Consider the following 26,566-nt stretch of genomic DNA (forward strand, 5'->3'; position numbering starts at 1 on the left):
TCTGTTCAGACCTGTGTAGGAACCCTGAAGAGACAAAGTATCCAACTGACCTCGGAACTGTGAAATTGCATGTTGGTGGTTTAGGGTTGATTTTCCCCTTTAGCTGGGCGTGGTTTACAGTGGAAATAAAAAATAGTCACCATGATTCTATTTTTAAGGGATTTTAGCACTCTTAAATGAAGCATTCACACATGCGAACACGGGTGTTGATGTCAGGTGGGATGTTTCACTGTAGCTGATGTAATCCGTCGCCTCTCTGTGGTTTGTGTTTCTGTGAAAACGGCCATGGCTTGGGGAGAGGGTTGTTATGAGTCAATATAAAACAACAGTTCCTCCCCCCACTCCGACTCCTCTGCACTTAGTGACTCCCGGGGTGTTAGGCTTATCATCCAATTTGGGGGGTTGTTTATCATTCTAACTCTGTCCAAATGGATAGGGTCCATGAATACCCTGAAAAAACGAGAGAAAAAATTGTTAAAAATAGGACTGTAAAGGAGGGGAATGAACGCATGCAGAGTGTAGAAGTGTCTCCTTACAGCAGTGCTGACTGACCCAACAAAGACAGGTGAGAGCTTCCCACTCAACATTCTCCCCACATCAAAGTCCCATTTCCATTTTGGGCGGGAAAAACACAACAGAGCAAAACTTGAACGTCAAACTTAGAAGCAGATCGAAACCAAACTACAATCAGAAAACGAGCATTTTAAAAATGGTTTCCTGATGTCAAATAGAGCAGTCGATTCTAATTTTATTTGTAAAGCCATAAATCACACATCATAATTTGCCACAAGGGGATTTGCATCCTGTGTAGATGTTGCAAGTACAGAGCAGATCAACAGAATGTACCCCGCAAAAGTCTAAGCTGGAATTGACAGTGGTGTCGGCAGTTCCTGCAGACGGCGGTGAAACTCCACGGGCTGAGAGCATCACATCATCTCTGCTGCAGTGAATCACATTTCCCATGAGTTTCATCACATTAGCTGCCTCCAGACAACGTAACCAAGCCAGACAGGAAGGTGTTAACTCTTCAGGAGGGACTTCCACCCCGCAATGTGATTATTTTAGTCATGGACAAGGACCCATGTATTAGACCTAACGATCCAGTGTGAAATATCTACTCTGGATTAAATGACTCAAAGAGTGACCAGTCCACCTCGATCGACAGGTTGGTGACTGCGTCGTTGGGTCGGCTACTGAACTCCCGCTGAAGTTGCACAGATGATATCAAGAAGATCTGAAAGTAGAATTTGAAAACGAGCTGCACTACTTTCTGCTGTGGAATCACTGGGCGGAGCACCCATAATACTTGCAGGAAGCATTTCATCCAGTGTCCTTTTGAGTTAGTGGCTTATTCAAATGTCCCGACTGGCAGACAAAGCTAAGTCTCTCACCAAGCCAGTTAATCCACCCAAGACAGGCAATGAGCCCAAACAGGCTAGCATGTAGCAGGCATACGAGGTCAGATTAAAAACAATGTTGCAGTCAAACTGGTGAATTATTTCCATCCCTGGACTAACAAGCTGTGAGGAAGTGCTACTCCTCAACAGGGTCCATTAACGGCACATGAAGAAACCGGGGGTCCGATTTTGCTGATGCACGTCAAGAAAAGTGGTCGTTCTGTTTGCCTCCTTCACTGCTTTCTACCCTCAACCTCTGAATATGACTTCTTAGCTCGGAAATGCATTTACACATTCCAGTGATGCTGCATTAACTAGAGAACAGCAGTGAAGATATCGTGTCACTGTCTGAAGCCACCTTGAAACACACACACACTACACAATAGCATTGAAAATATGACTCTATAGGAGAAAAAAAAATAGCGCGAAGAAGTGCGTGAAGTTAAACAGTGTTCCACTATGGAGGAGCGTCAGGTGAACTCCCCTCCAGAGCTGTTCCAGCAAAGACACACAACCATCGACTCTGCGCTGTTCTTACCTTTGCTGGCTATTTAGAGGCATCCGGTTCTATTTTTGGTTTCCGTGTACTTTTTTTTTCAGAAGACGGTGCCTTAATAGTGTTTACTGTTTTACTAGTAAAGCAGTTGTCACAGAAGCAAAGATTATATTGTTGCTAACTAGTCCAATGTGGATTATCTCAGACTCAGCTGTACTTCATCGTACTCAACTGAGATTCAGTTTAACTTTGAGCTGAACGCCAAAGTCAGTCAATACTCTCATGCTGGCAAGCTGAGACTTGAATTTATTTGATCATTAGTTTTTAGCTATGTTCTAAAGCGCTTGGTGTTCCTCAAGGACAAGTCAGGAATCATGGAACCTCAGATGATGGATCCACTAGTGACCTTGGACAGCCCCGCCACAGGCACGACAATCTTCTCTAGAGGGGTCAATGAATCTTAGTGAATTTACTAACATGGCTTAACCACCACAAACTACGTGATGTAATTATTCCTTTGTTCTAAGCCATCCTAAAAAAACTCATCATCATAAAAGCTCTGCGTGTAAGACAGGCTGAGCAGTGGAGACAAAGACGCTTATCAGGCGTGCGTTTTCTCTGCACTGATGGAGACGTGGATGTGCGACTGTGGCTTGACTGAGCTGCAAGGCCTGAACTCAGGTGACCTTTCCCCATCTCACCCCAAAGTTTTCAGTTATAAATACAAAAGAAATATCAAACTCCAAAAAGGCAGATTGTGATGAAATTAAGTGAGACCGTTCAAGCTTGCCCAAAGGTCAGCACACAGGCTCGACCACAGGCCAGTTTTGTCAGCATGTACAGTGACCTTTCATGTTGTGTATTAAAATACAGACTACAGACAAGAGTGGGCTGCAGCGCTTATGTATGATCCAAAGTACTATCGCCATTCCATTAAAACCACGTTTCCTGCACACCATCCCAGTCCGAGCCCTGAGTCCGTCACGGTCAAACTGGCTGAACTCAGACTGAAACAGTGTTTGACATTCAGGATCCTTTCAAATAAGTGGAATTTATGGTTTCTTTGTGTTACTGATCAGCTAAGTTTATACTGGACTTCATCTCAGCACCCCGCTACTCAAATCCCATCTGCAGGGTCACTTGGGGTTTACATGCAATTGCAGCTTTTTCCGAATCAACATTATATTACACTTGAACATAAAAAGAGAGGTACCTGGTGATGACAATGTTTCAAAGGTCAAACGAGACAAACGCTGCAAATGGCAACATATCAGGCTGGAATACATTTGCGTTTTGTGTGCACACGAAAACACTGCTTGCTTGTTTCTACTGCGGTTTTCCTTCTAATTCCTCTGATCAAGATTATTAGGATGATCTGCCTGACAGTTCCTTCCGTCACCGTCCGGCTGTGACTCACTCTGGATCTCATGGATATTCTGACAGTAGTGGCGATTATTTACTGTCAAGTTTAGCCTTCCACATTTGCAGATTTCAGGACAACTGACTCCAAACTACAAATCAACAATATTTCAAATTTAGAGAACAAAAGGTTTTGAAGCAGTAGAACATAAATGAGTCTTCAAAAAAGGAGAAGTCAGTGTTCAATTATAAGGAAGTGATCTACGCTTTTAAAATAAATGACAACGAGGTGATGGGACACATTTACAGTTCCAGCGACCTCAGTGTCTCCTGACCCTGTATCTTCTACATCGATGTATCGATTTATATTCCTAGATCCGACTACATCGATATCTGCTTGGCAAGTTGGCCTTCCGGACGACATATTTCGATCTAACATTGTTTTAAAATGCAATCAATGACTGTATCGATACTAGGACATAACACACCAGATTTAAGCACGGCAGACTTCATATAAATGTGTTTTTGAGTACTTTTAATAATAAAGTAGATAAACTTTACTCGACCCCTGCCGGTGACATCATCGCCACGCACCAGGAGTTCCCACATCTGATCGTGTTTGTGGTGACAGATGCCAGCGTGTTTCTGCTGAGATTTCCCAATAGAATTTTTTTGCAATGTGCCTGTGTAGGAATTAACTGGGATATTGTTGGTCAGACGCCAGCAACTAATGATCAAAAATGCCGCAGTAAAAGTTTAAGATTTTTGTAGAATGATGCTCAGAACAATTACATTTGATGATTTTATGGAACGTTGGCAATTGGAAGCTGTGATTTTGCTTTCGTGTGTCACATACTGTAGTGAAAGCAGAAAAAAATAATGACAAATCTATGCATTTTGATAATTGAAAGTAAGAAAAAAATAACACGCCACCCTCGCATTTCAGAAGAGAGTTTACGAGGTGCACGTGGACGCATCATGACATCCTTTTACTTTACACTTACACGTCTATGATCATGGTTTTATCAAGTGAGAATCTGTCGTAAGTCCCTGATTCAACAATGACTAAGAGGACGCCAACGAACACTAAGCAGACCTGATGGTAAATGAAACAAAGTAGTAACTCAACCACTGATTCAGACCAAAGCTACTGAACAGGTCTACATCCCACGAGGTCAACTAAGCACTCAGCCACCGACACTGATTCATGAGTTCACCTCTGTTGCTATCAGCCCCCCTGCCAGGAGAAGTATGCATAAAACTGAGCATAAACTATTGTGGGGGGGAAATTTGGGGATGTGGTTTGCGGGGTGTAAAAATCTTATAATTGATGTGTACATACCTGACCGTACGTCACCACAGAGAGGTTGGTTTGGAGACCATTCGATGCCCTATTTACAGCATTATGAGACAGTCCATTTTGATCTTGCTGGATTGGCTCTTGCGTGTGCTCCCAGGCTCCGCCAGGATCTCTGAAGCTGCTGTCAGTGGCGTCATGCTTGTTCTTCTGCGGCGAAGCGAAGGGGTTGAAGTCTCCCTCTACGTTACGCTGGGGCTGGGTGTTGAATTCTGTCTCGAAGGACGACAGCTGCTGGGTCACGCCGAGGAGACCTCCAACTTCTACGCTGAGGATCACCCAGATTACATCTGTGGAGAGACAGAATTCACAAACATGGTGATGCAGTCAGGGGAAGACGCTGTTCACAACTTTTCTGAGACAAAGATTTAGTGCAACTGTGAAAAAAATGTTGATGAGAAGAGCTCAACAGTGGCTTTTAAAGAAGCTCCAGTTCCAGAAGTAAACTGACGGTTTCCTCCATGAACAGAAAACCATGACCTACAAACTTAAAAACCTGGAGCAAAGACAATCAACGAGCGAATGAATCCTCACCAATACATATTTTGATCAGAAGAAAACTAATAAAATGCAGATGGAAAAGACTCTGTACACGATGATATTGAGAGTTAAAGAACTATTCATCCCATGATGCATTGCAAATAGCACTTCCAACCTAAACGTGTTTAAAATTTGTTTCAAGACCAACTGTTGTTGTTGCAAGCTAACCTTTGACTGATGACATGCATAACAAAATAGTTGCCATTCCTCATCAGAAAGGACTGCTGCTCCAGTCACAGGTGACACTGATACACTTAAGGATTGTGGGTAGCGTAGTAAGTGAGTAGATTGTAAATAAAAGTTTGTCTTAAAACAAGGTGGATATGCCACGAACTTGCAGCTTCTACATGAGCAGACAGCATCGGCTCACAACCTGCTCCTCCACCTTGATGGAGAATATGAGCAGGGGTTTTAATCCCAGAATCACACTGTTGAGCTGTATAAAATATGAAGATAAAAATACAAAAATACAGCGCTTTTACATGATGTCCTTATGAATGTGATACAACACTGGTGGTTTCCTACCTCCGTAAAATAATCCGGTGGCTGTACACATCCTCCACTGGCCCTGGTACATCCCCGGAGTTGCGGGACTTCGCATCTGCACACTCACATCTGCTATTTCTTGGGGGTCTAAAGACTTCACCATGACGGTGTTTACATGCCCAAACTGATCCCCTCCAATGTACTTTAGACAAACTCCAGGTGGCCATGATTCGGAACCTATCACACAGACACGACAGCAGTCAAAATGCAGGTCAGCAGCAGAACAGTGACAGTGTTGCAGAACAACATATTACACAGATACACCAGGACCTCAATGTAATGACACGTGGCACACCTGTGTTTTGTATTCTCCAGGTCTTTGTGAACGGCGTATCTGGAGGAACCGACTCTCCTTCCCCAATCGTCACATCTTCAACAAAGGACATGGATGGCGAGTTGATATTAGGACTTTCAAAGTCATAATATGCACCAATAGCAGCCTGAAGGTTCCTGTTCCAACACAGAGGAGGTGGTGGTGGGAGAGCATTTTGTTATCAGGAGATCACAATCTCATCCTGGCGGGGTGTGTTTTCATTATTTGGGTGTTAATATATGAAGTAACACAGGCCATCTGAGTCATTTCAGGGCTTTCACTGAAAATTGCTCTGTCATAGTAACAGGTTTGTTTTTTGGATCTCTGCAGAAAATAAACTCAAACTAAAGGTTATGAGACCTACATGTCTCGTTCAGAATGATCCTCTTCACAAATGAAAGTAAAATCCATTTGTAAGAAGTGCAAAATTAATATTTTCACACTGCATCACACCGTAAAACAACTCTTCCACATCACCACAACGGGCTTTGCATGTCTTGTTTTCGGCGTAATCAAGTTTAATTTCTGTAGTCCTCTTGTTTAGCCACTTGTTAGCAGCCACAGAGACACTTAAAAACTTGGAAATTCATGAGAGTGGTGTTTACGTGTGTATTTTTATGTTTGAGCTTGTGTCAACAACAGACCTTATTTGGGCCATTTAACCAAAAACCCATTCAAAAAAAGAACACAAAAAAAAACCCAAAACCCACAGACTTTGAGATGAGGGAACCCAGCGTTCAAGAGTTCTTACTCACTCACATACTTAATTTCAAATTTGGACTTTGGAAAATATTGCACTTCCTGCGATTCTGATGTTTCACCGGCCCATGTTGTGATTGTGATGGCATTTAAATATCTTCAGTTCTGTTCAGCTTTCATTGTCAGACTCTTGTCCATTAAAAGGACAAGCAACTCTGTATTATAACGCTCACCTACTTCTGGATTCTTGGGAACCGTGTCTACGTCACTCTATAACAGAACTGCAAATTTAAAATTAAATCAATCACAATCTGACCGACTGTAATTTTAATATCACAGGCATGCGCAGTGTCTTTTAACAGCTGCTTTTGTGTGGAGAAACCATTTTGAATCAAATCCATCACAGTTGTGGCGATAAACTGTCATTCTGTACATAGAACAACTTGTACAAACTTCAGGGGAGCTCTGTATTTGATAAAGATCGGCACAAATGTCCCTACATTAACATTAAAATAGGGTTATAAATAAAAACGAGACTGGAGATGTTAAAGGGAGTTTTCCCTTTAATATCACAATCTCAACACGTTACAAAATAATTCTTCTTTTTTTTTTTTTTTTACAAAAAAAAAAACCCAGCCTCTCTCTGTGACAGCAAATATGATCTAATTTGCTGCCACGTAATCTTCTGTATCAACAAAGACACAATGAGAGGGAAAACATACGTGGACGTTTGCCACCCTGACAAAAACAATTTCCGGTTCATCGGGATTTAAACTGAAACTCCGACTTTTACGTGATGAAGGCGAGATGTGATCAAAGGTTTTGATTGATCAGGACCGCTGACCCGAGCGTGGTATCAGATACCCCCGGGGAGGGGGCACACACGGAGACGTCTTGATCGATACCACTTGTTGACAGCCGCTGATGGATCACGACCAGTTACGTCACCGCAATAACGTGAGGCGGCTGGCGTTGAGTTCAGTTTCCGAAAGAGCGCGGTTCTATCTGGTTTCGTTAAAGTTGAGTATGGCGGTGGACAACCTAAACAGAGGACTCTCCCCGCGCGCGCGCGTGTGTGCGTGCATTGAACAGCTAGCCAGTTAGCAGGCTCGACTTTTAATTTTAAAACGGTGTCAGTTTCATATAAGTGATAATCAACTTTGTACACACATTCGCTGTAACGACTATTAGCAATCGTTCCCGACGTAAGAACTGAAATAATTGCTGACAAAATAAATACTAACTCGCACCGTGTGTTTACCTGTATTTTTTTTTTTTTTTTTTTTAGCATCTTCACGTATGCTAACTAGCTAATTATGCGGCTAGGTTAGCGTCATGTTGCTGTCCGACTACAGGCCCTCGCATCCCCGCACTCACCAGTTGGTCATGTCCAGGAAGAAAGCGCAGCCGGCAGGGTTGAGCTGAAAGCCCAGCAGCCTCTGAAACTCCGAAATGAGGACGTCCTTGTCCGTGGTGCCCATGCAGCTGAACTTCTGCATGAGCTCCGCGTCCACATCCATGTCCGTGCCCTCCATGGGTGGCGGGTGTCCCGTTGCGGAGACGGGATAGTGCGTGGGGGGGTCCTCTCTCAGTTGAGTCCGAGGCCTCGTCCAGCCATAACAACCAGCTCTACAACAACAACAACCGTTAGTGCGCATGGCACAACCAGGGGGACGATGTTTGACGTTGCAACAGCCAGCGCGTCACCTTCGCCAATCACGTCGTGGGCGTTGACGTCATCTGTTGCTATTTGCGGCTTGTTTTTCATTGGTTTGCTCAATTTGTGGCGTAACACTGACCGCATACACGAAAAGTTTAATTTTAGATGCACACAACTCATAAGAAGCGTATTTCCTTTTTTTGTTGTTGTAATTATTCACTGATTGCAAATGATTTATGACTGAAAGGCTTTTGTTCTAATCGCTTTGTTTCGGGTCTTATACTCACGCAATGTATTACAACAACCAAAAAATGCAGGGTATTCATGTGTTATTTGTAGGTGCTCATCTATCTATAAAAGCAATGAATCCCAATCTGTATGTAAGTGAATTCATTATTTCTATCTACCATCTGTCCCACTGACATACATTTAACGCCTGCACTGCTGGTGTCTGGAGGAAATCCATGGCTGAGTTTGAAAGTCTGGGGTCTAGGGGTCTGAGATGCTAGACTGAGATTACAAACAAGACTGGGAAGCTTTGATGCTGTTCGTCTATGCGTGGTCAAAGCAGCCCTTCCTATTTCCAACTTGCATTAACTGGGACAAATTCATAGTTCACAATTAAATATTGAACTTTCAAGGAGCTTGCAGAAAGTTGGTCTAAGGATTAATGTGGAAGTGTGGCTTACCAGGGGCTGTCTCTATCATTGTACAATCTTGTAAAACTCGTATTTGTATGATTAAGTCAAATATTTAATTCAAAAAAGTGCCTCAGGGGTTTTTACAATCTGTCATAAGACTCTCAGAGGAACGAGTGTGAACGCAGTTATGGCCACGGTGCCCAATTTGATTCACTTGTGATTTGCTGTCTAGTCGTTGCTAGAACAAAAGCCTGAAGGTTGTCTTCACGCTTGTCTTTGTGATACTGCACCAACGAGGTTGAAATGTCTTTAATGATGAAGATGAGTGTGCTCATAGAGGATACACCCTGTCAGAATGTCCCATTTGCCTTTCTGAGATTATTGTCCAACTCCTACGTCTGTGCACAAGGAATCATGTCAAATTTGATGCAAGTTGTCATGAATGAGTGTCGTGAAAGGTCTCTGATGATATGAGGTCTTGAAGTCCACACACATTTCAATATAGTTCGTCTCTCCTCCATCTTCTTCACTCTGTGTTAAGAGACTGGGGAAAAGTACATTTAAAGCTCATAAATTATTATCATTATTATTTGGGGACATTTCTGTGTGTGTGTGTGTTGTTTTTTTCTTTTCTGTGTGTTTCTCCATTATGCTGCACAATGAAAGACAGAGGAGAAAATACATTGGTAAGGGAAAAGTGCAGACAGTTTAATGTAAACTCACTCAGATGGCTGAAATATCCACTCAGTTCCAGATAAAACTTGAAATCAACTTTCCTGAGAGTATGAGAAACGTGGATTGTATCCCAGTTGTTGATGTTGAAAATGCATGAAAAACTGATGTATCTGTGGTCAGATGTTTAAAGATGCCTTTTGCACATCTATAACAAATTCTGCAAATGTGAAATCAGCCTTTCATTGCCAAGCCCTTCACATTATATGTCAACCTTCAGTGTGAATCTCATACATAGAACTGTGTGGAAAAACAATAAAATTAGATAGGGTCTTGAGTAGTTCATGTTTGACCCTGTTAACTGGAAGAAAATAAAATATTTTATGTATTTCATGTGTACATGTGCGCCTTGTGTGCTCTGCCTTTTACAGTTTCCTGCTTCTGAAAGGTAAAAGGCGGAACCAGTGTTACGCTGTTTCCAGGCGGAACTGACTGTAGATAGGTTTCGTGTTTCCACCGGTCATTTAGTGGGAACACCGGAATCGCCCTCGGAACGGAGGTAGCTTCGAACATGCCTAAGTAAGTCCACACATTTATTTTCCTCTATTCTGTCTGACTTCGCGATTATTGGTGAAATTCGACTTTTCAAAAACCTAAATAGCTTTTTACATTTTTTGTTAACTGACCCTCGGGTATCACATACCCTGAAAACCAACGAAACTTTGGGGCTAATTTCCATAGGAGAGGTGAGAGCTTTGTTTGGGCTATGTCTAATTTCTGGCGTAAACCTGGACGTGTAATCAGTTTACTCACGTTGATTTTCGCACACAGGACGTTTAGAATTACTACACCCTGATAAAAGACTTAAATAGACTACAGGTGAGCTGATGTAATTTCAAATACTCTATTAATATCACATCGAACAAATAAATGGCTCACAAAACCAGTTACTCGCTTGCAAGAGGCATGTAGTGTAGACGCGCTCCACTTTGGCCACACGACCTTAAATAAAGTAGAAATGAGGGACGTAACTACTGACACTAATTCCTGTGGAAGTTGAAAATACTGCTTAGCCGGACTGAGTTTGTTGCACTTCTGAGTGAAAATGTACCGAGGAATATTCACATATGACTTAAGTTTTATGTGAATTTCACAGCTGTGTGTTTTTTTGAAGCCCGGATCTAGGAAAATGAATTGTCTCGCAGAACAATCATGAGAAACCTGGTGAAGTCATGGCATTGTGAGAAGAGTAATTTCCAAATCTGCAGATGTTTTTACTTTTGATAAATCGTTTAATTTATCTAAATGTTTTATTTCGTACGAAGCCACATAGATTGTTACAATATTTCGTTAAACATAGTGTGGTGTTGTTATTCTTAATGTGTACTCACATCACAAATGGTTAATGGTCATTGTGAGAAAAAAAAATGGCCTCTTTCATAAGGAGTGTGTTGTTACAAATCTGTATGTAAAGCTTGTACAATAAATCACTATGTATTTAACGTTTAGATAATGTTTGTGTGTTGTTTTGCATCCAAAATAGTCAAGATAATGTTGTAATGTTGTTGATTTAATTTGCATTCATTAGTATGGCAGTATGTGGTTTTGTTGTGTTGTGCCGAGCTCACTCTCTTTCATACATCCCACAGGTTTTACTGTGATTACTGTGACACCTACCTTACACATGATTCGGTAAGACGTTTGTTTATGTTGTGTATCTATGTGTTGAATATCAGTAAAATAAAGGGATTTTTCCCTTTTATTTTACTGATATATTATCAAATGGTTGCGTTGTTTCTTTTTCTCCAGCCTTCAGTGAGGAAGACCCACTGCAGTGGCAGGAAACACAAAGAAAATGTAAAAGACTACTATCAGAAATGGATGGAGGAGCAGGCTCAGAGCCTGATCGATAAGACAAGTAAGTAAATTGTTGTCTCAACACTTAAGTAGAGGTGAAACTGCTGCGTGGTGGTGTTCAGTGCATCTTGGCTGACTTTCAGCCCTTCATTTAGGATTCATCTCTTGTGTGCAAGGAGGTTAAATGAAATGTAAAATTGACCTGAAGTGGCAGCTCGATAATTCAGAAGATTTATTTCACTGGTGCCATCAACATTTCACACGACTGTGATAGGCAAAGCATCATTTTCTTGTTGTATTCTTAACTTGATTTGGTGACCTACAATAAACTGGGTGTTAGAGTAAAGCCTGTTACACAGCCCACACTAGACATGCTTGTGCACATGTGTGGGATACGCAAGCTCTCCTCTTAAATTGTGTGCTGTTTTTACTGGCTTACTTGCCCCCCTCCCTGAGATTATGGACCACTAATCCAAATGAGGGAAGCAAAGCCAATTTGATACTGGAGCACTGTTTTATACACTGTGGAAAAATATGTTGTTTAACAGACTAAATTATCCTACGCACAAAAAAACCCTAGGAAGATGGAGGGCTAGTCATCCTTTCAGCCTGTCAAATAAAGTGAACATTGGTTACCTTTGCCAAGGGAGGTTTTTTTTATGTTTTCCTGGTTGTCTGTCTGTTTGCAAGGTGAAGCAGAATCAGACTTTAAGGAAATTTGGTGGAGTGGAATATTGATACTGCACGTCATATATTTGTCTGCTAATGATCCGTTTTCCCTCCCGACAGCGGCTGCTTTTCAACAGGGAAAGATTCCTCCTACACCGTTTGCAGGTGCCCCTCCCCCGGGTGAGTCCATTGTCTGTGAGCTCTGCAGTAATTCCATAAACTAACCGTGACATGGACGGACGCAGGATCTGTCTCGTTAGATTGATGCTAATATGAAAGCCTGTCGACGTAGCGCTTCTACTTCAAGATATAATGAAATGCTTTTTTTTTTTTTTTTTGGATGACTGTTAACTAAAGATATGAATGGTAATGTTAGCGCAGGATTATAAGTAACAATCAATTTAAAACCAAATTGAATAATTCTTTACATTTTGGCACGTTTACCAGATGAAACAAAAACTAAAATAAGGTTGATCAGAGCCTACGGCTCAGCCAGTTACCGCAAAAGTAGACCAGTTTTTACCACAGGTCTGTTCCATTTGATTTTACGTGAACATAGCTGACAGGTTGGACCACCTGATATTGAGGATTTATTCACAGGTCTGCTTTATCGCTCAGATCTGTTTGTTGTTGTTTGATGTTTTTTTTTTTTTTTAATCTTTATTTAAGACTCAACACGACACTGGAACTGCAGCAGCGTTCTCCTGTTCACACATTTGTTTCACAGTGTTCTCAAACACCGTTAGTGATGTTATGACCCCTCAGGTTTTGCTTCTTCAGCACTGTCACAGAAACACTTCCAACAGAGGTTGTTCCTCCCCCGACTACCCTCACAGCCGTATTTACACAGTGACTGAAGAACTACACAAAATCTTTGTGGAGTGACTCACCGAGTTGATCTTGAGTGATGAAAAAGCTGCTAGAATTCAGTAATGACTGGTCAAAGTGAGGTTTGGTTTATTTGTACGGGGACAACGCACGTTGATGGGAATATCTGTAAATGTGCAAGTTTAAGCTCTGTCGCTGATATGCAACTGCAGTCCATCTGCTCAGATGGGTCAGCCCTGTATCTGATTTAGGACCACATATGGAAGTGGATCAAATCAGAATGGGAAAGATTAGATTCCATGAGATTTGGCTGCTCATGTTGTTAGAGGAGAAAGTAAGATGGGCCAACAAAAAAAGAAGAGCTAATCGCTTTACTTTGGGTTTATTATTTCTATTATATTCGATTTGACAGGTTTAGAGGAAAACGGCAACCTTAATGTTTAACAATAACAAGTGTTAGTGACTCATTCAACTGCTTTCACCAATAATGGAATGAAAAAAGCCGTTGACAGTAAGGAGAGCCGCCAATGTGCTTGCAGCCCAGTATGACTCATGCCACAGAATTTGCAAAATTAAGTTCAGTTCTAGTTTGGATGATTTTGTCTACGTTTGACAAGTTGTTTGTTTTAGCAAAAACAACAACAACACACTCTCATGGATTCATATCAGGGAATTCAAACTCGCTTTTCTGGTATTTATGTTTCCTCGTGAAATTTGTGGTACACACAGGTGGTCCTCCTCGTCCAGGCATGCTACCAACACCACCTATGGCAGGTCCTCCTATGATGCCCATGATGGGGCCACCACCACATGGCATGATGCCCGGTGGGCCAGGTAAGAAGTTTCAGACGCTTTCACGAATGGACATGTTGATTTAGAATGATGCCAAGGTTGATGATGGGATCAAACGCTTGTAGAAAAGGTTTCAGCTTTGCAAACTGTCTCAGCTTGGATCAAGCAGACTGGGAATTGTGACTGTTATTCAGCTGACAAAGTAGCAAGTGGCTGGTTTTTGAGTGCAAGGCATATCACCTGTTTCAACATCTATTCAGCTACAAAAAAAGCCTGGAAAGCTGTTAGCAGAGAAGTGCAGAGAGTCATTGCCAAGGAGAAAGATAAGCAGTATTCCAGCAGATGGCACATTGCGAGTAGTTGCACGTTTCAGCTGGTCTCATTGGAAAGCTTTGGTCTAAACTGACCTTAAAACCTCCCTAAGAATGTTAGTGCTCTATTAGCACTGTGGTGCAATGTTGAGGATGTTAGGGTGCGGCCATTATTAGAGTTCTGAATCTTCAAGACTAGTCCCTTCGTGGACTTTCGTGTGTACTCATGAACGGTAACGTAGAGAAAAGACATCAGGAGTGAAGCAGCTAAAGGCTACAGCTCTGGTTCGCCTCTTGCTGCCCCTTGTAGCCGACATGTCACAGGCACCTCTGGAGGCTACTGTCATTACTGTTAGGGCCTGTAAACACCGGGTACCTGATGATGAGCAATTCGATTAATCTTCCACATTCGAAGTAACAGACAGAAGGCTGACGGGAAACAGTAACAGCTGTTGGGGTTGGGAAGTTTAGAAGGGCCATGCGATTAAATTCTTTATCCCTATTTAAGTTTTTGGGGGGGGGGCAGCTCTGCCGATTGGGCATGGGCAGTATGCCTCCTCTAGGCAGTGCAGGAATGTCGCCACACACATGGATGCCATCCAGTGTAGAATGGAGAGATGTACCTGGCATCAATGAGCGTTGTGTAAACTGGTGTGGTGAGGGCTTGATTGTCAGGGATGGTCATTTGAATGAAAATATGATGTACTCCAGCTTGTGTTGTCACAGACTTTATATCTGTAATTAAGTTTCGGTTGAGCTCCAGAGTAAACGGCCCATTTTGGAGGAAGCTGATTGTCCTAATTAGAGCTCTGATGTGGTATTTTAGTGGCCCTTCACTGCTCCCCTTGTTACTCCGCTACTGTTTGTTTGTGCTGTATATCCTGTCTCCAGTTTCTGGTTGTTGTTGTGCTGTCGGTGACAGGAATACGTCAGCAGATGCAGCGATGCACCAGCAAGGGCACCAGGAAAGTCAACTAGTAAACAAATGCCAAAAGACACAGAGTTTGAAATGATAATAATGATAATAACAATAAAAGGAAAAAAAAGAGCCGTGAGAGAAAGAAGCCTTCAACATGCAGGATACTCGCAGTACATTGTTATGGGTAACACTCCGTAAACACAACAGCAGGGCTCTTTTTAACACACAATCACAACTGAACGTGAGAAGAGCAAGATTCTTCCATAGTGGCTCGCTTTGTATAGACAGGCATTTTAATTTAAAATGTCAAGAGCTACCGTTTGAGTTTAAAACGCGCATTAACCAGTTCAAGACTTTGTGTTAAGTGTGACGATGTTCCTGTGCGGCCGTGTCTGAGCTCTGTATCACCACACACCGTGTCATTTAGGGGGCATGAGGCCGCCGATGGGAGGACCCATGCAGATGATGCCAGGACCGCCACACATGATGCGTCCGCCCCGTCCAATGATGATGCCAGTCAGGCCGGGCATGATGAGACCAGACAGATAAAGAGGGCAGTTTCTTCCTCCTTCATTGCCACAAGCAGACATTGCAGAGTGAGGACACTTGGATTCATCCGGCTTTTTAACTTCTCAACCTCCCATCCCTGCTGTCATCGTCATCTCATTTCTGACTGGTGTTTATCAACCCATTAGAATAAACGACAGAACCCTGGTTTGTGTATGTTTTTAAACCGAACATCCTCCTCTGATGGTGTCTCGCCTCACTCTGACAACGTTTGTACGCATTTGATTGGACATTTGTTTCGATAATTTCTTTTTGTTTTTAGGCTTTACATATTTTTTTTTGTCACATTGCATTGCATTTCTTTGTGAAATAAAATGATTTCATTCTTTAAAGGCTCTCGCCACTTCCTTACATTTGCTTCTGTTACTTCGGCTAATAATTCCGGTGGTTGGAGAAATGCTGAAACTGTGATGTGATGTCACAAAAACAATGGCAGTAGTTGGGTCGATTGGGAGGACTCGGGGTTAGAAGAGCCTTTCAAGGGATCCTTCACACAAAAAAATGTAGGATTTTTGCCTTTCAACTCCTGAAAAATAGTTGTGAGCCCTCCAACACAGGCTTTCATCACTGCTTCCCTTCTTTGTGACGCCAGAATGCAGAAATCGCCAGCCACCCTCCTCCACTGTTGCCCCCATTTCATATCTGCGGTAGAAACAACCGAGTAGGTTGCAGTGGGTGCTATGACGGTTGTAATAACTGCCACTGCCAGAAGATGGAGACAAAAACACCGCAGTGTGGCTTTAACTGTCGTGTAAACCTACTTTGTGAATTTAAATTTCTTTGTGTTTGTTTAGGATTATAGTCTGATTTTAAATGAAGGGTGCAGCTGGAGACCTCCGTTTATGGGAGTACAAAACCTGGGCTGCTATGGCACTGCTTTCCTCAATTATGAGGTTTTGTCAAGCCTGTCCACTAAAATATGCGTTCAACTTGTTCAAGAAAATGTATTAAGCTTTTTTCCTTGTTCAGGGTTTGACAAGAGATGGACATGTAACATGCATGTGATACGGAAACTTGGAGCCTCTCGTGGAACTAAATGGAATTTTCAGAGGGGTAGGAGGCATCCTGCAGTTAAACATTGGAAACTTAAATTATTCATTTAGAGTTGCATTGTGGGCCATGTACTTGAGGATCTTCACCTAGTCAGAATATCCATCCAGGTTGTCACCTCAGACTGTGTGCATGAAGTCAGCCTATTCCTGTGCTCCCGACCCCATACCCCTACTTTGCCGCATCTCTTTTCTCTCCCTGTTTCTGGTCTTCAGTGTCAAGGCTTTTGAGTGCAAACGTCAAAATGGATTTTTGAAGCAAGGACGACAGTATTAACAGGCTGTGGAACCCGTTGTTATACTTTGAACTTGGGGGAGAAAAAAACCCCAAAACAAACATCACTTAAGCAATAATGCTGCATGAGTATTAGGTCTGAGCTCAGCGTCTCAGTCTAATGTACATGAACGTGACCTGAAGAGTGTTTCCAGTCTGTTGCATCATTTGCACACCCTGCATGCACTTTGCAGCCTCCCAAGATGCTGATTAGAATACAGAAAATGACACGATAGTTTCTGAAAGATGTGAAAAATTTGATCCATCCCTCCCTTCACTCGGTCTTAAGGTGGTGCAAAAAATTCTCTAAAATAAAATTTCTGCAGCGGCTTGTGGATCCTTATCCGGCATGTGTATCCTGTATCCTGACTGTCTTTTATCACAAAGGCTTCTCTTATGCCTCAACAGATGGCGCTTGAGAGTCAAAGTGCTTTGCCATTAAAACTTGGGAGACTGTGAACGCTGACTGATTGTGGTTCCATCAACAGTCAGATTTCTTCGTATGATGTCTCTTTATGGTTTCTGAAATTTCTAGGCCACATGTGAAACTCAAAGATGGAGTTGAGGGCATTAGCCACACGCTTCAGGCTCTCACACTGACGGGAAAAGCTCCTCAAAGACGAAACCAAAACGTGCACTGGATCTTTGTAGCTGTCAGTCGTGAGGGTTGTAAGTTCTGATCTTCAAGCGGACTTACATGGAATCTGATGACCACTCAAAGGGATGAGTCCCATCAGATGTCCTATAAACATCCACTCTCCAAATAAGTGACACAGGAGGGAAGATGTGTTAATGCACATTTTATGCATACTGTATGTCAAGCATAGGCAGATGTCCGTGTGACATCGGAAGAGACTTTATGAATATTCAATGGAGCCGTGAAGTGGAGCGTTGCCCTGAAGGAAATGAAGTGGAGTGGGTGAAAGTGTTTATGATTAGAGCTGAGGAGTTGGAAATAAGCCTTGATCATGACGGGTATGAAATATATGTGTATATATATCATATAGATATTCTGACAAAGGGTCAGTCTTTCCTGGTCCGGTCAGATACTCTGTTAGATGGAGGAAAACAGTTGTTGGCAGATGTTGACGACTGTGGGAGGAGCTGAGCAGCCGTCAGGCATTTCTTAATGTTCACAATCACTATGTTATATACTCTATATACGATATGTTATATAATCATGGCGGCTTGAAGTGGGACCTGGGGGCCAAATAACATCACCATTTATGTCGTTTTCGTTTATATACTTAGCAAAACGTTGGTAGATATTAAATCTTTTCCTCAAATGTTGACACTAATCTGAAAATTTGCCAAATTAGTATTGCACGCCGAATGTTTGACAGATGGTTTAAAAAAAAAAAACAACTTGAGAAATGAAATCAAACCGTCTCTCTTTAGATTTAAACTTCGCATTAAAGGGGAGACCCTCAGAAAGCTCCTCGATCAGTGAGCACAGATGGGGTTGAAGGAGACCGATGGCCTGTTCAGAGTTCCCAGCTCTGCCCAGATTTACACTCTGAATGATCTCTTCTGTCCGTATTCATATTTTCCTGCATCTTTTGTTTGCAGTGTGCAGTTGGCACAGTCAACAGCCTTGGTTGAATGGAGGATGATAATCCTCCAACTGCTGATTCCTCCGAGCCAATTGGCTCATAGCTGCATGGAAGCCAGGAGGATGATTGAAGTATGACATACGGGGGATGATTGCACAGGGCTGCTGGGTGGGCTATCGACTCAGAGAACCGCACAGACAAAGATTTTGGTGTTTCGATACTTGCTAGCCCCCCCCCCCCTTTTCTCTTTTTTTGTCCGTCTCTATTCTTCCTCTCCTCCTCCTCTTCTCTCTCATCTGCTGTTACCAACACTACACTGTAATTTAATCCATTTAGTCATGCTTCCAGATCAATATCTATTTATCTTGGCCTCGGGAAGATCCTGGTGAATCTGCCCGTCTCAAACATGGGTTCTGTGGCTAGGAGAGGCTCTCACGGGCCTGCGGGTAGAATCAGATGTACAACACCCCAGTATCCAGGACGACAAAGCCCAGTTTACATCTAATCTCACTAACCTGTCGGAAAACATGGATGGAGCACCTTTCTATGTATTTGCTGGTGTTTATCAACTTTTGTCATGGTTTGATTCTCCTGAGGGTTCTTCCAGCAACACAGATGGATTCTTATCTTCTGCTGAGATGTGGAGGTGAATCTCGGTTTCAAATGAATGGCAGCAAATCCCATTTAATTTAGGCTAATTTTATTATTGGGCCTTCAAAGTGACCAGGAAAATGGAATTATTCCTTCCACAAGGATTGATTTCCGATCGGCTCAGGTCAGCTTTATTGCAGGGAAAGCATCACAGGTTTGATCAGCACAGCTTGAGCTAAATGTCAAAGTAGCTTCACCTGAATATCTAAATGAGACCGTAAGGACTCGTTCCTCTCACCTTCCAGAGCTTCTTTCAGTGTCCCAACTCTCCTCTGTCCGTCCCGGAGCAGCCTGCCACCAGCCAGCTGTGCACCTCGTGGACACTTGACGGTGATTCTCCTTCACCTGCTCCTCTGCCTTATGTAGTTCCATGTTTTATAAATAACTGCGTTAAATATTCATATGTCAGCATTTGCATCCAAAGTATTCTGCTCTTCACAGCTGAGTTTTATAAAGTCAAAAGGACACGCAAACAAGTACGTAACAATTTAGTTACTCAGTTGTAAACGCTGGGCTGAATTAGGAACTCAACCTGAACACCTGAGGAAGGTTAACACAGTGGAGTTCATTCAGATAGAAGGAGAAATACCGCGTCATGGTTGGAAGCGATGGATGGCTCAATGACTCTGACCTGTGACTGCATGAACCTTTTCAGCTCATCCCTGAGTCATTGTGGACATTTGTGGTAAACATTAACTTGAACCATTCTCTTGAACCTGCTTTAACTCGAATGGAACGGATGAATGTTTGGACATGGAAGCATACGGATGACCTGAAGACAGGACGCTTCCAGCCAATGCAGAGGCGTAAATATAGAACAAGAAAAACAAGTTCTTAACGAAGATGGGGGAAAAAAAGAAAACGCTTAATGAGATCCTGAAATTCTTTTTTTTTTGTTATTGTTTCCATTTTTTTCCCGAGACTAAATTTTGAGAAAAAAAATTAATTCATTTTTCATAAATCCTCATCTCCAACTTAAAGACTAATTTTTTTGTCATTATTATCCATGCGAAAATACAAAAGTATAAATGTCACTGAATTGTTGCAGTCCTTTATGGATGTGCTGTGTTATTAAACACACACACACGCATACACACACAAATACACACATATAAATATAGTTTTTCCTTTTGCGCTCAAGTATGGGGCCTGAAAACACAAAAGTATGCAGTTAATCAGCCTGTATTTCCCGCCTGTGTCTCCGTTGCTGCAGTAAGAAAGACATCAGATACATTTTAAAAAGATTACAAAAGCCCGTGAGTTGTGCACTAATTATCTGCCATCCTTGGTATGAACAATAAATTAAAACTGTCCAATCATTTCTACACGTACACAAAACACAGAAAGAAGGCGCGGAATCTGCAGTTTTAATGATCATGGAAGATTACCAACCTGCTTGGGCACAGAGAAAAAAAGTTTCAAAAATCCCTTCTTTTACAACCTCGGAGGCATTTGCATAAATGCTTCATGCATCCCAAGCGGTTTCTATCGTGTTGTCGTCCCTGCTTATCTACCCTACAGACATTTCCGTTGTTCCCCCTGTCAGTCAATGCGCGCCTCAGGTTGAATTGAAAAACTCATCATCTCTCACTACCTCGTTCATGCATGTAATGTGTTCCATACAAGGACGTCGCTCCTGTTAGAAAGGAGCAAAACCCGTCTTTATCAAAGCATGCAGGAATCTGCTTCTCGCTTTTGTTCTTTGTTCGCTTCTTTCTTCTTGCTGGCGCTCTCAGTTTGTTCCCCAATAAAAAAAAAACAAAAAAAAAAAAACATGAAAATAACCATATTTCTAGGCACGTTTTAATTTATTTTCCAAGAATCCACCTTTTTTTCCCCCATCCTTGGAGCTGTAATATTGCCGAGTCATGCGTTCCTGACTAAACTTTTTCAACATAGCATACAGTCTACAAAGAGCAAGCTTTAAATAAGAATGAGCGGCTGAATCTAGGTCAACACAAAAAAAATCTCCGGTAACCTCACCTTTTAAATCTGACAGCATGACAACAACAAACAAGGACGGAACAGCAGAGTGCTGTTTTGCTTTTTACATCCTGCAACAAGTATGAATTGCTTCTAAAAATGAGCGCGACATGAAGTCGGGGCCAAGTCTATTTTTAAAGGAGAAAAGGTTTCTTGCGATCACAAACTCTTTGATGTTTCAAAGTTTAAAAGGATAAAAGCCTTTCTCTCAGCGCAGTGAATCTAAAGAAGAGGGCAAATTTAGCCATTGAAAGAATGCCCTCTTGGAGGAGATTTGATGTGAGACAGTAGTTTGTACAACAAGGAGATAGAAAAGAGAGTTTCCCCAAGACTTTGGTACTTTGAGTAACTCGTCTTTTATAAATGGATGTCCCCTCAACAGTGACTTATGCCTTCATTCTCCAGGTCTCTTATCACTTCCTTTAGAGGAGAGTCCTTGACTGAGCTGAATAAATTGTGCATGTCTGATTGATTCATGACTGCCAGCATTAATAAAATCATCATAGTACTACTTCTCCCAAAAAGTGTATTTCGCCTCTCAAGTACTGGAGCTCCACTTCTTTGCGACTCCAGGATGCAGGAAGAGCCAGCTATGTATATTTAGCTTGTGGCTAATGGCTACTTCAGGCTGACAACAGCTTCAGCAACAGTCTTTCTGAGCTCGAGACATCGGTGAATGGTTACCTTTCCTTCTCCTCTTCCCTCCATCCTGCTCTTCTTTATGTCATCCAGCATCTTTTCCTCGCGCAACATCAACTTCCCCCTCTGAACTTAAAAATTGTGATGTGATTAATTGACACAATGATATGAGAGAGTAGTTCGTTCCTGCATTTAATTAAACCCCATCGTCTGGTCTTTTTACCATTAAAATTATGGGCAATAAACCAGGAATGTGTTATAATCTGTCAGCGATCGTTGTCATCATCACCCCTTGATGGCACATTCAGAAACATGGAGCTGTGCCCAGGGTTTTCAGCGAGAGCCCAAGACGTGAAGCTCTGTGTGCCTCGGGCTTCCGCACGCTTGCACCCCTGCATGTAGTCGCACATTCACACGAATACATCACACACAGGGTATCGGGACATTGTTGCTCACTCTACACACAAATCAAGGGGTTGGATTCCAATGTGTGCTGTGATAATGGCCGTACAAGGATGCTAAACTTATCTTTTAAATTCATCTTTGTCCTCTTGCGGCCGGCAGCTGTTGTTGTTGCACATTTTGCCATGCTGCATGATAGAGAAGGACGAGCAATCCCTTATCACGTCCAGGCAAAAAATACGTCCCTTTGGATAAGAATGCAGTGCTGTGAAGACAACATGCCTTTGAATGTTGGAATTCACAGAAACCTTTCGATGTCCTTTTCAGGACCAACGGCACTCATTTGAAGACTTACACAGAAAATTATATCAGCGTATTTTAATTGGCTGTCAGAGCAAAACGCGGCGCGGAATATTGAGCCACTACGGAAATCCAACACAAAAGTCAGCAGGCTGCATTTTAAGTCGTCTTCAAGATGGAACAACCGCATTCCAGAAGTGCGTAAATATGCTGCAACCTTATCTTACAGACTGGATAACAAACTGCATCGCTTTATCAATGAAATGAAGTCAAATACAGTTTATTACATTTGCAGAGGTCTTAGTTACTATTTTCAACACTATGTACAGCTTCCCTGTTGGCTGGACCAAACTCTCAGTGGCCTGAACCCATTTCATGAACTGATCACTCTTTTTGGCTAAACTCTGAGTAGGTCTGCATATAAAAACACAAGTCCTTCTTTTTCAGGGACGTTTTGTCTTCAGTTTCACAAATAACTCCCAATATCATACGTAAATTGTCTCATATTCAAAGATTGTCACTGGATTGCTGTATTGAGACACCACTGTTATTGTGAGCAGAATATCCTATTTTATGTTGCTCTGGGATTCCCACCCCTCGTTTTACAGACATTCCAACTGTTAGCGACCAACACTACCATCCCTCATCTTGCAAAAAATTGCCTGTAACCAGCAAAGAGTAAGGCGATCTTTTCTCTGTGAGGGAAGTCATCACCTACAGATGTCACTGGATAAAAGGGCATTTGAGGAAATTCACGGATATTCCAGACAGATTACCCACAAAACCAAAGATTGAATCACTACCCGGCAGTGTCTGCTTCTCGCTCCCCTCGCTAACGCTGATGGATATCCAGCGCTACGTCTTCACTCAGCCATGCACACTTGCCCTCCCATTTCGCTGCTGAGAGGTCAGCTTTGTTCGTGTGCGTTGGAAAGCTTTCACGGGAGCCACATTTTTAGCCACCCTGAGCTCGCAGCAGGTCGTTTAGCAGTTCTCCCTTCTAAAGTGATTTATTTGAACCCCTTTACGGTAACTTTTATTTAATAAAGTGTCATTTGAAAGTGAGACGCTTGTCCTTGTTAGCACCAAAATAACGCAAATTGCTGCGAAAATTGCGACAACATTGCTTCTGCTGCCAATTAAATTTGATTTGAGGTTTCTCCAAATGCCTGTGCAGTTAATACAGTTAAATTACCTCTTTATTTATAGTCTTGTAAGCAGAGCTTGATGCACTTCATTAGTATTTCTCCTGTTTCTCAGCTTCTACAGTGATGAGCCGTATGAATTCCCTCATTTCAGGACTCCAGAGATGCTTGGATGAATGGCATCGTGGCTGCCACGGGGAACGAGTGACCTCAGAGGTTAGCATCAGAGCCTTCTTGTCTCTGGCTCCCACGTTAACATCCTCTCAGATTCTCCGAGGAGAAATACTCAAGCCAAACAGAGTGAAGAGGGATTTCCATATGACTGCTAGATTTTCAGGCTTGTAGCACATTTGTGTTCATGAGAGATTGCTTTGCCCCATGTGGAGCTTTGTTGCCATTTGCAGATTTATTTTGAAACCTATCCGGAGGTAAATGCGTCTTAGGTTGATTAACTTTATTAGATCTTTACCCACTGGCGTCATTCTCTATCTCTGTACGGCTTACTGATCAGGTGGCAACTGCAGAGCACCAACTTCCAGATAAGGATAATGATGAACGGGCTGGAGTGGTGAGAAAAACAGTGTTTGAACCTGGGGACAAATACATCAGGTGGTAAGAATGTCACAGGGAATCTTCAAAAGGCATCCATGTGTCAAGAAGCGCGTGCACACAAGTTAGGTGCAGATGAGCCAAAACACGAACCCCCGCGCACATGGAAACATTGCACTCCAGTGTGACTGTACACGCTGCCTCTGTGACTTGCAAAGCGTGCATGTCTTTGCTGGAGAAGAGTGTTCATGAGTCATCACTGTCTCTAGCCCAAGGCTCCGCAGCCAGCCAGCTGAAGCAGGGGATGCATGTTTTATTTTAGTCCCTCTAATATGCCGTGAAGACATCATTATCTTGAAACATATTCCATTCCGGAGCCTCTTTTGTTTAAAATGGCACAGAAGATATGGATAACTTAAACTGTTTCATCCTCAGTGTAGTCATAGCAATCATTAGATGTGCAATTCAATTCAACATGCTTCATTAGATGTGGCTTTTGTTATTGCCAGCTAAGCAGTGTGTGGCTGTGTGAACCCTCCATGGGGAGCAAAGGATGTTATCTTTTCTGTCATGCACATACCAGCACTGCCCATGAGGAAGAGGTGAGCATGCGAGGCTGATTGAGGGCACAGGAGGAGCGCTGTGCATGGCTGTGGCTGTCTGGGAATACTAAGGATGCCTCACAAGAGCTCCGTCTGTGAGCATCGACTCAAAGAGGAGCCACGAATAGCACCAGCGTGCATGATCTTTCTACATCCTTCCTATGTATATCATCAGAACTGCTTTAGTGCTGTTTTTCACATTGCAGTTGCACCAAGTCAAGTATGGAGAATATGTGAGAATAAAGAAACGAAACATACATCCAACAAACGAGGCCAAAATAATACAGCCGCAGTATATATGAATTAGAAATGTGTGAAAACACGAGCCTTAAACTTCAATGTGTAACCACAATTACACAGGAAAAAGAATAGTATGAAATCGGCATAAAGTTAAGGTGGAGTGCTCATCGTGTGAGAGGCGGAGCCTAATCGATGACTTATAGTCTCAAGCAGAAACCAAAGAAGTCAGAATGTTGGACAGAGTTGGAGACAGAACTCAAAAAGCCCGAGGGTGCACTAGCATTATTATGCTACAAGACACTGCAGTCTTTATATCAGCGTCATCAAATCCTTTTCAAATCACAATAGCATTTTTTTAATCGCAATCATTTCTGGTACAATTTATTTGCTAACAAAATATGTTCTTGTGACAGGCCTACTAAAAGAAAAACAACTCTCAGAACCGCTCATCCACACCATTTGCACCAAGTTTGAACCGAAGTTTGAAGTGTGAACTTAAAGTTTGATGTCCTGCCAACAGACAGAAGTGATTTCTTGCTGTATAGACGCTTTTATTGTTAAGATCATTTCTTTCAGTTCAGTAGAATCAAAGCAACCTATTGATGTCATTACAGATGAAGCCGTTGGAGTATTTTCAGAAGGAAAATCGAGGGGAATTTTGTGATGTATTTCAGAAAAACAAACTCGGATCAAAGTTTATTGTTAGACAGAGACACGCAACGCTGGTTCAGAAAAGGTCTGAAATACTTTTTTTTTTTAATCTGAGCTCCAGTCAGATCCTGGTGTCCTGCATAAACCCTCTTAAACACACTCAGACAGCGAAGCAGGGATCCCATCTCCCCCTCCTTTAAAACAGAGCAGCCACCCAGTGCTTCGGTAACCTGATTACCCAGCTGTCAGTGTGAATAAGGCCAGGCTTTGGGATCTTTCTGTCCGCTCATCTTCACCAGGGAACAGAGCCGGTCCTCCTGAGGAGTCTGGGAACAACCTCTGAATAGCACGGCCACAGAGAGCGAGCAGGGAAAGCCCTGAGCTGAGTAAGTGTGAAGGTAAGAGGACGCGGGACTTCTTAATGGTTTCTCTGAGGTTTTGTGTTCTGCTGATTTCAGCTGGTTGTAATGAGTTTTAATTTCTCTGATTTCTTCAGGCAGCAGGCTTCTTCTTTATGTATGGATGAGTTTGAACATGTGTTTTAAGAGCTGTGGCACTAATTGTTCTTTCCTCCCCATGTCGTTTCAGCAATGTTATGTCACTTTGTTTATTAGAACATTATTTGATATTTTACTGAAGAAAAATTGCTGGTTTTTTTTTTTCATTGATAATAAACTTTGCTTTGTTTATCCTGGAGTTAGTTAATGAATACTCTGAGTTATTATCGTACTTCGTGAGTAAAAAAAAAAGTATACGTATTCTCATCTGTAAACCAAATTAATGCTGGATTGATTATCAGGATTACTTTTTTTTTTTTTTTTCATTTTTTGGGATCAAAGTATTTGTATTGCTTTCAAGACTATACTGATGTGTCTTTTATATCGTGAGTGCAAAAAACAGCAACA

At 42.2% G+C, this 26,566-nt stretch overlaps 3 protein-coding genes across 6 annotated transcripts in view; 2 read left to right on the top strand and 1 right to left on the bottom strand.

Moving 5' to 3' along the window:
• Nucleotides 1-112: 112 nt before the first annotated feature.
• ilrun (inflammation and lipid regulator with UBA-like and NBR1-like domains) lies at nt 113-8,404 on the bottom strand. Its single transcript, XM_086199998.1, has 5 exons — nt 8,085-8,404; nt 5,991-6,145; nt 5,675-5,872; nt 4,595-4,899; nt 113-450 (listed from the first exon to the last, which is right to left on the bottom strand). The coding sequence occupies exons 1-5, from the start codon at nt 8,363-8,365 to the stop codon at nt 415-417; spliced, it is 975 nt and encodes a 324-aa protein (XP_086056124.1). The 5' UTR covers nt 8,366-8,404; the 3' UTR covers nt 113-414.
• A 1,742-nt stretch (nt 8,405-10,146) lies between these two features.
• snrpc (small nuclear ribonucleoprotein polypeptide C) lies at nt 10,147-15,955 on the top strand. The gene is made up of 6 exons (XM_086199999.1): nt 10,147-10,259; nt 11,330-11,372; nt 11,490-11,598; nt 12,327-12,386; nt 13,764-13,868; nt 15,484-15,955. Exons 1-6 carry the CDS (start codon nt 10,252-10,254, stop codon nt 15,603-15,605), a joined length of 447 nt encoding a protein of 148 aa, XP_086056125.1. The 5' UTR covers nt 10,147-10,251; the 3' UTR covers nt 15,606-15,955.
• Nucleotides 15,956-25,932: 9,977 nt separating this feature from the next.
• anks1ab (ankyrin repeat and sterile alpha motif domain containing 1Ab) overlaps nt 25,933-26,566 on the top strand; it is a 43,560-nt gene continuing 42,926 nt past the window's right edge. For all 4 annotated transcript variants that reach the window (XR_015112150.1, XM_086200002.1, XM_086200001.1 and 1 more), the window contains exon 1: nt 25,933-26,059. The gene's annotated coding sequence lies outside the window, so the exon portion shown is untranslated. The remainder of the gene's footprint in view (nt 26,060-26,566) is intronic.

The sequence above is a fragment of the Aulostomus chinensis genome, chromosome 3 (genome assembly GCF_037954235.1).
Source record: "Aulostomus chinensis isolate RoL2024-O1b breed Wild chromosome 3, RoL_Achi_v1.0, whole genome shotgun sequence".
Lineage (NCBI taxonomy): Eukaryota > Metazoa > Chordata > Actinopteri > Syngnathiformes > Aulostomidae > Aulostomus > Aulostomus chinensis.

What these genes read in the sequence shown, in the direction of transcription:
- ilrun (XM_086199998.1), bottom strand. Translation starts at nt 8,365, where the DNA reads ATGCGCACTAACGGTTGTTGTTGTTGTAGAGCTGGTTGTTATGGCTGG. An exon ending in TTCCTGGACATGACCAACTG is followed by an intron (nt 6,146 to 8,084) that starts GTGAGTGCGGGG and finishes GTGTTGGAACAG; the next exon opens with GAACCTTCAGGCTGCTATTG. An exon ending in CTGTGGTGACGTACGGTCAG is followed by an intron (nt 451 to 4,594) that starts GTATGTACACAT and finishes TCGTTTTTTCAG; the next exon opens with GGTATTCATGGACCCTATCC.
- snrpc (XM_086199999.1), top strand. An exon ending in GAGCCTGATCGATAAGACAA is followed by an intron (nt 11,599 to 12,326) that starts GTAAGTAAATTG and finishes CCCTCCCGACAG; the next exon opens with CGGCTGCTTTTCAACAGGGA. An exon ending in TGCAGGTGCCCCTCCCCCGG is followed by an intron (nt 12,387 to 13,763) that starts GTGAGTCCATTG and finishes TGGTACACACAG; the next exon opens with GTGGTCCTCCTCGTCCAGGC.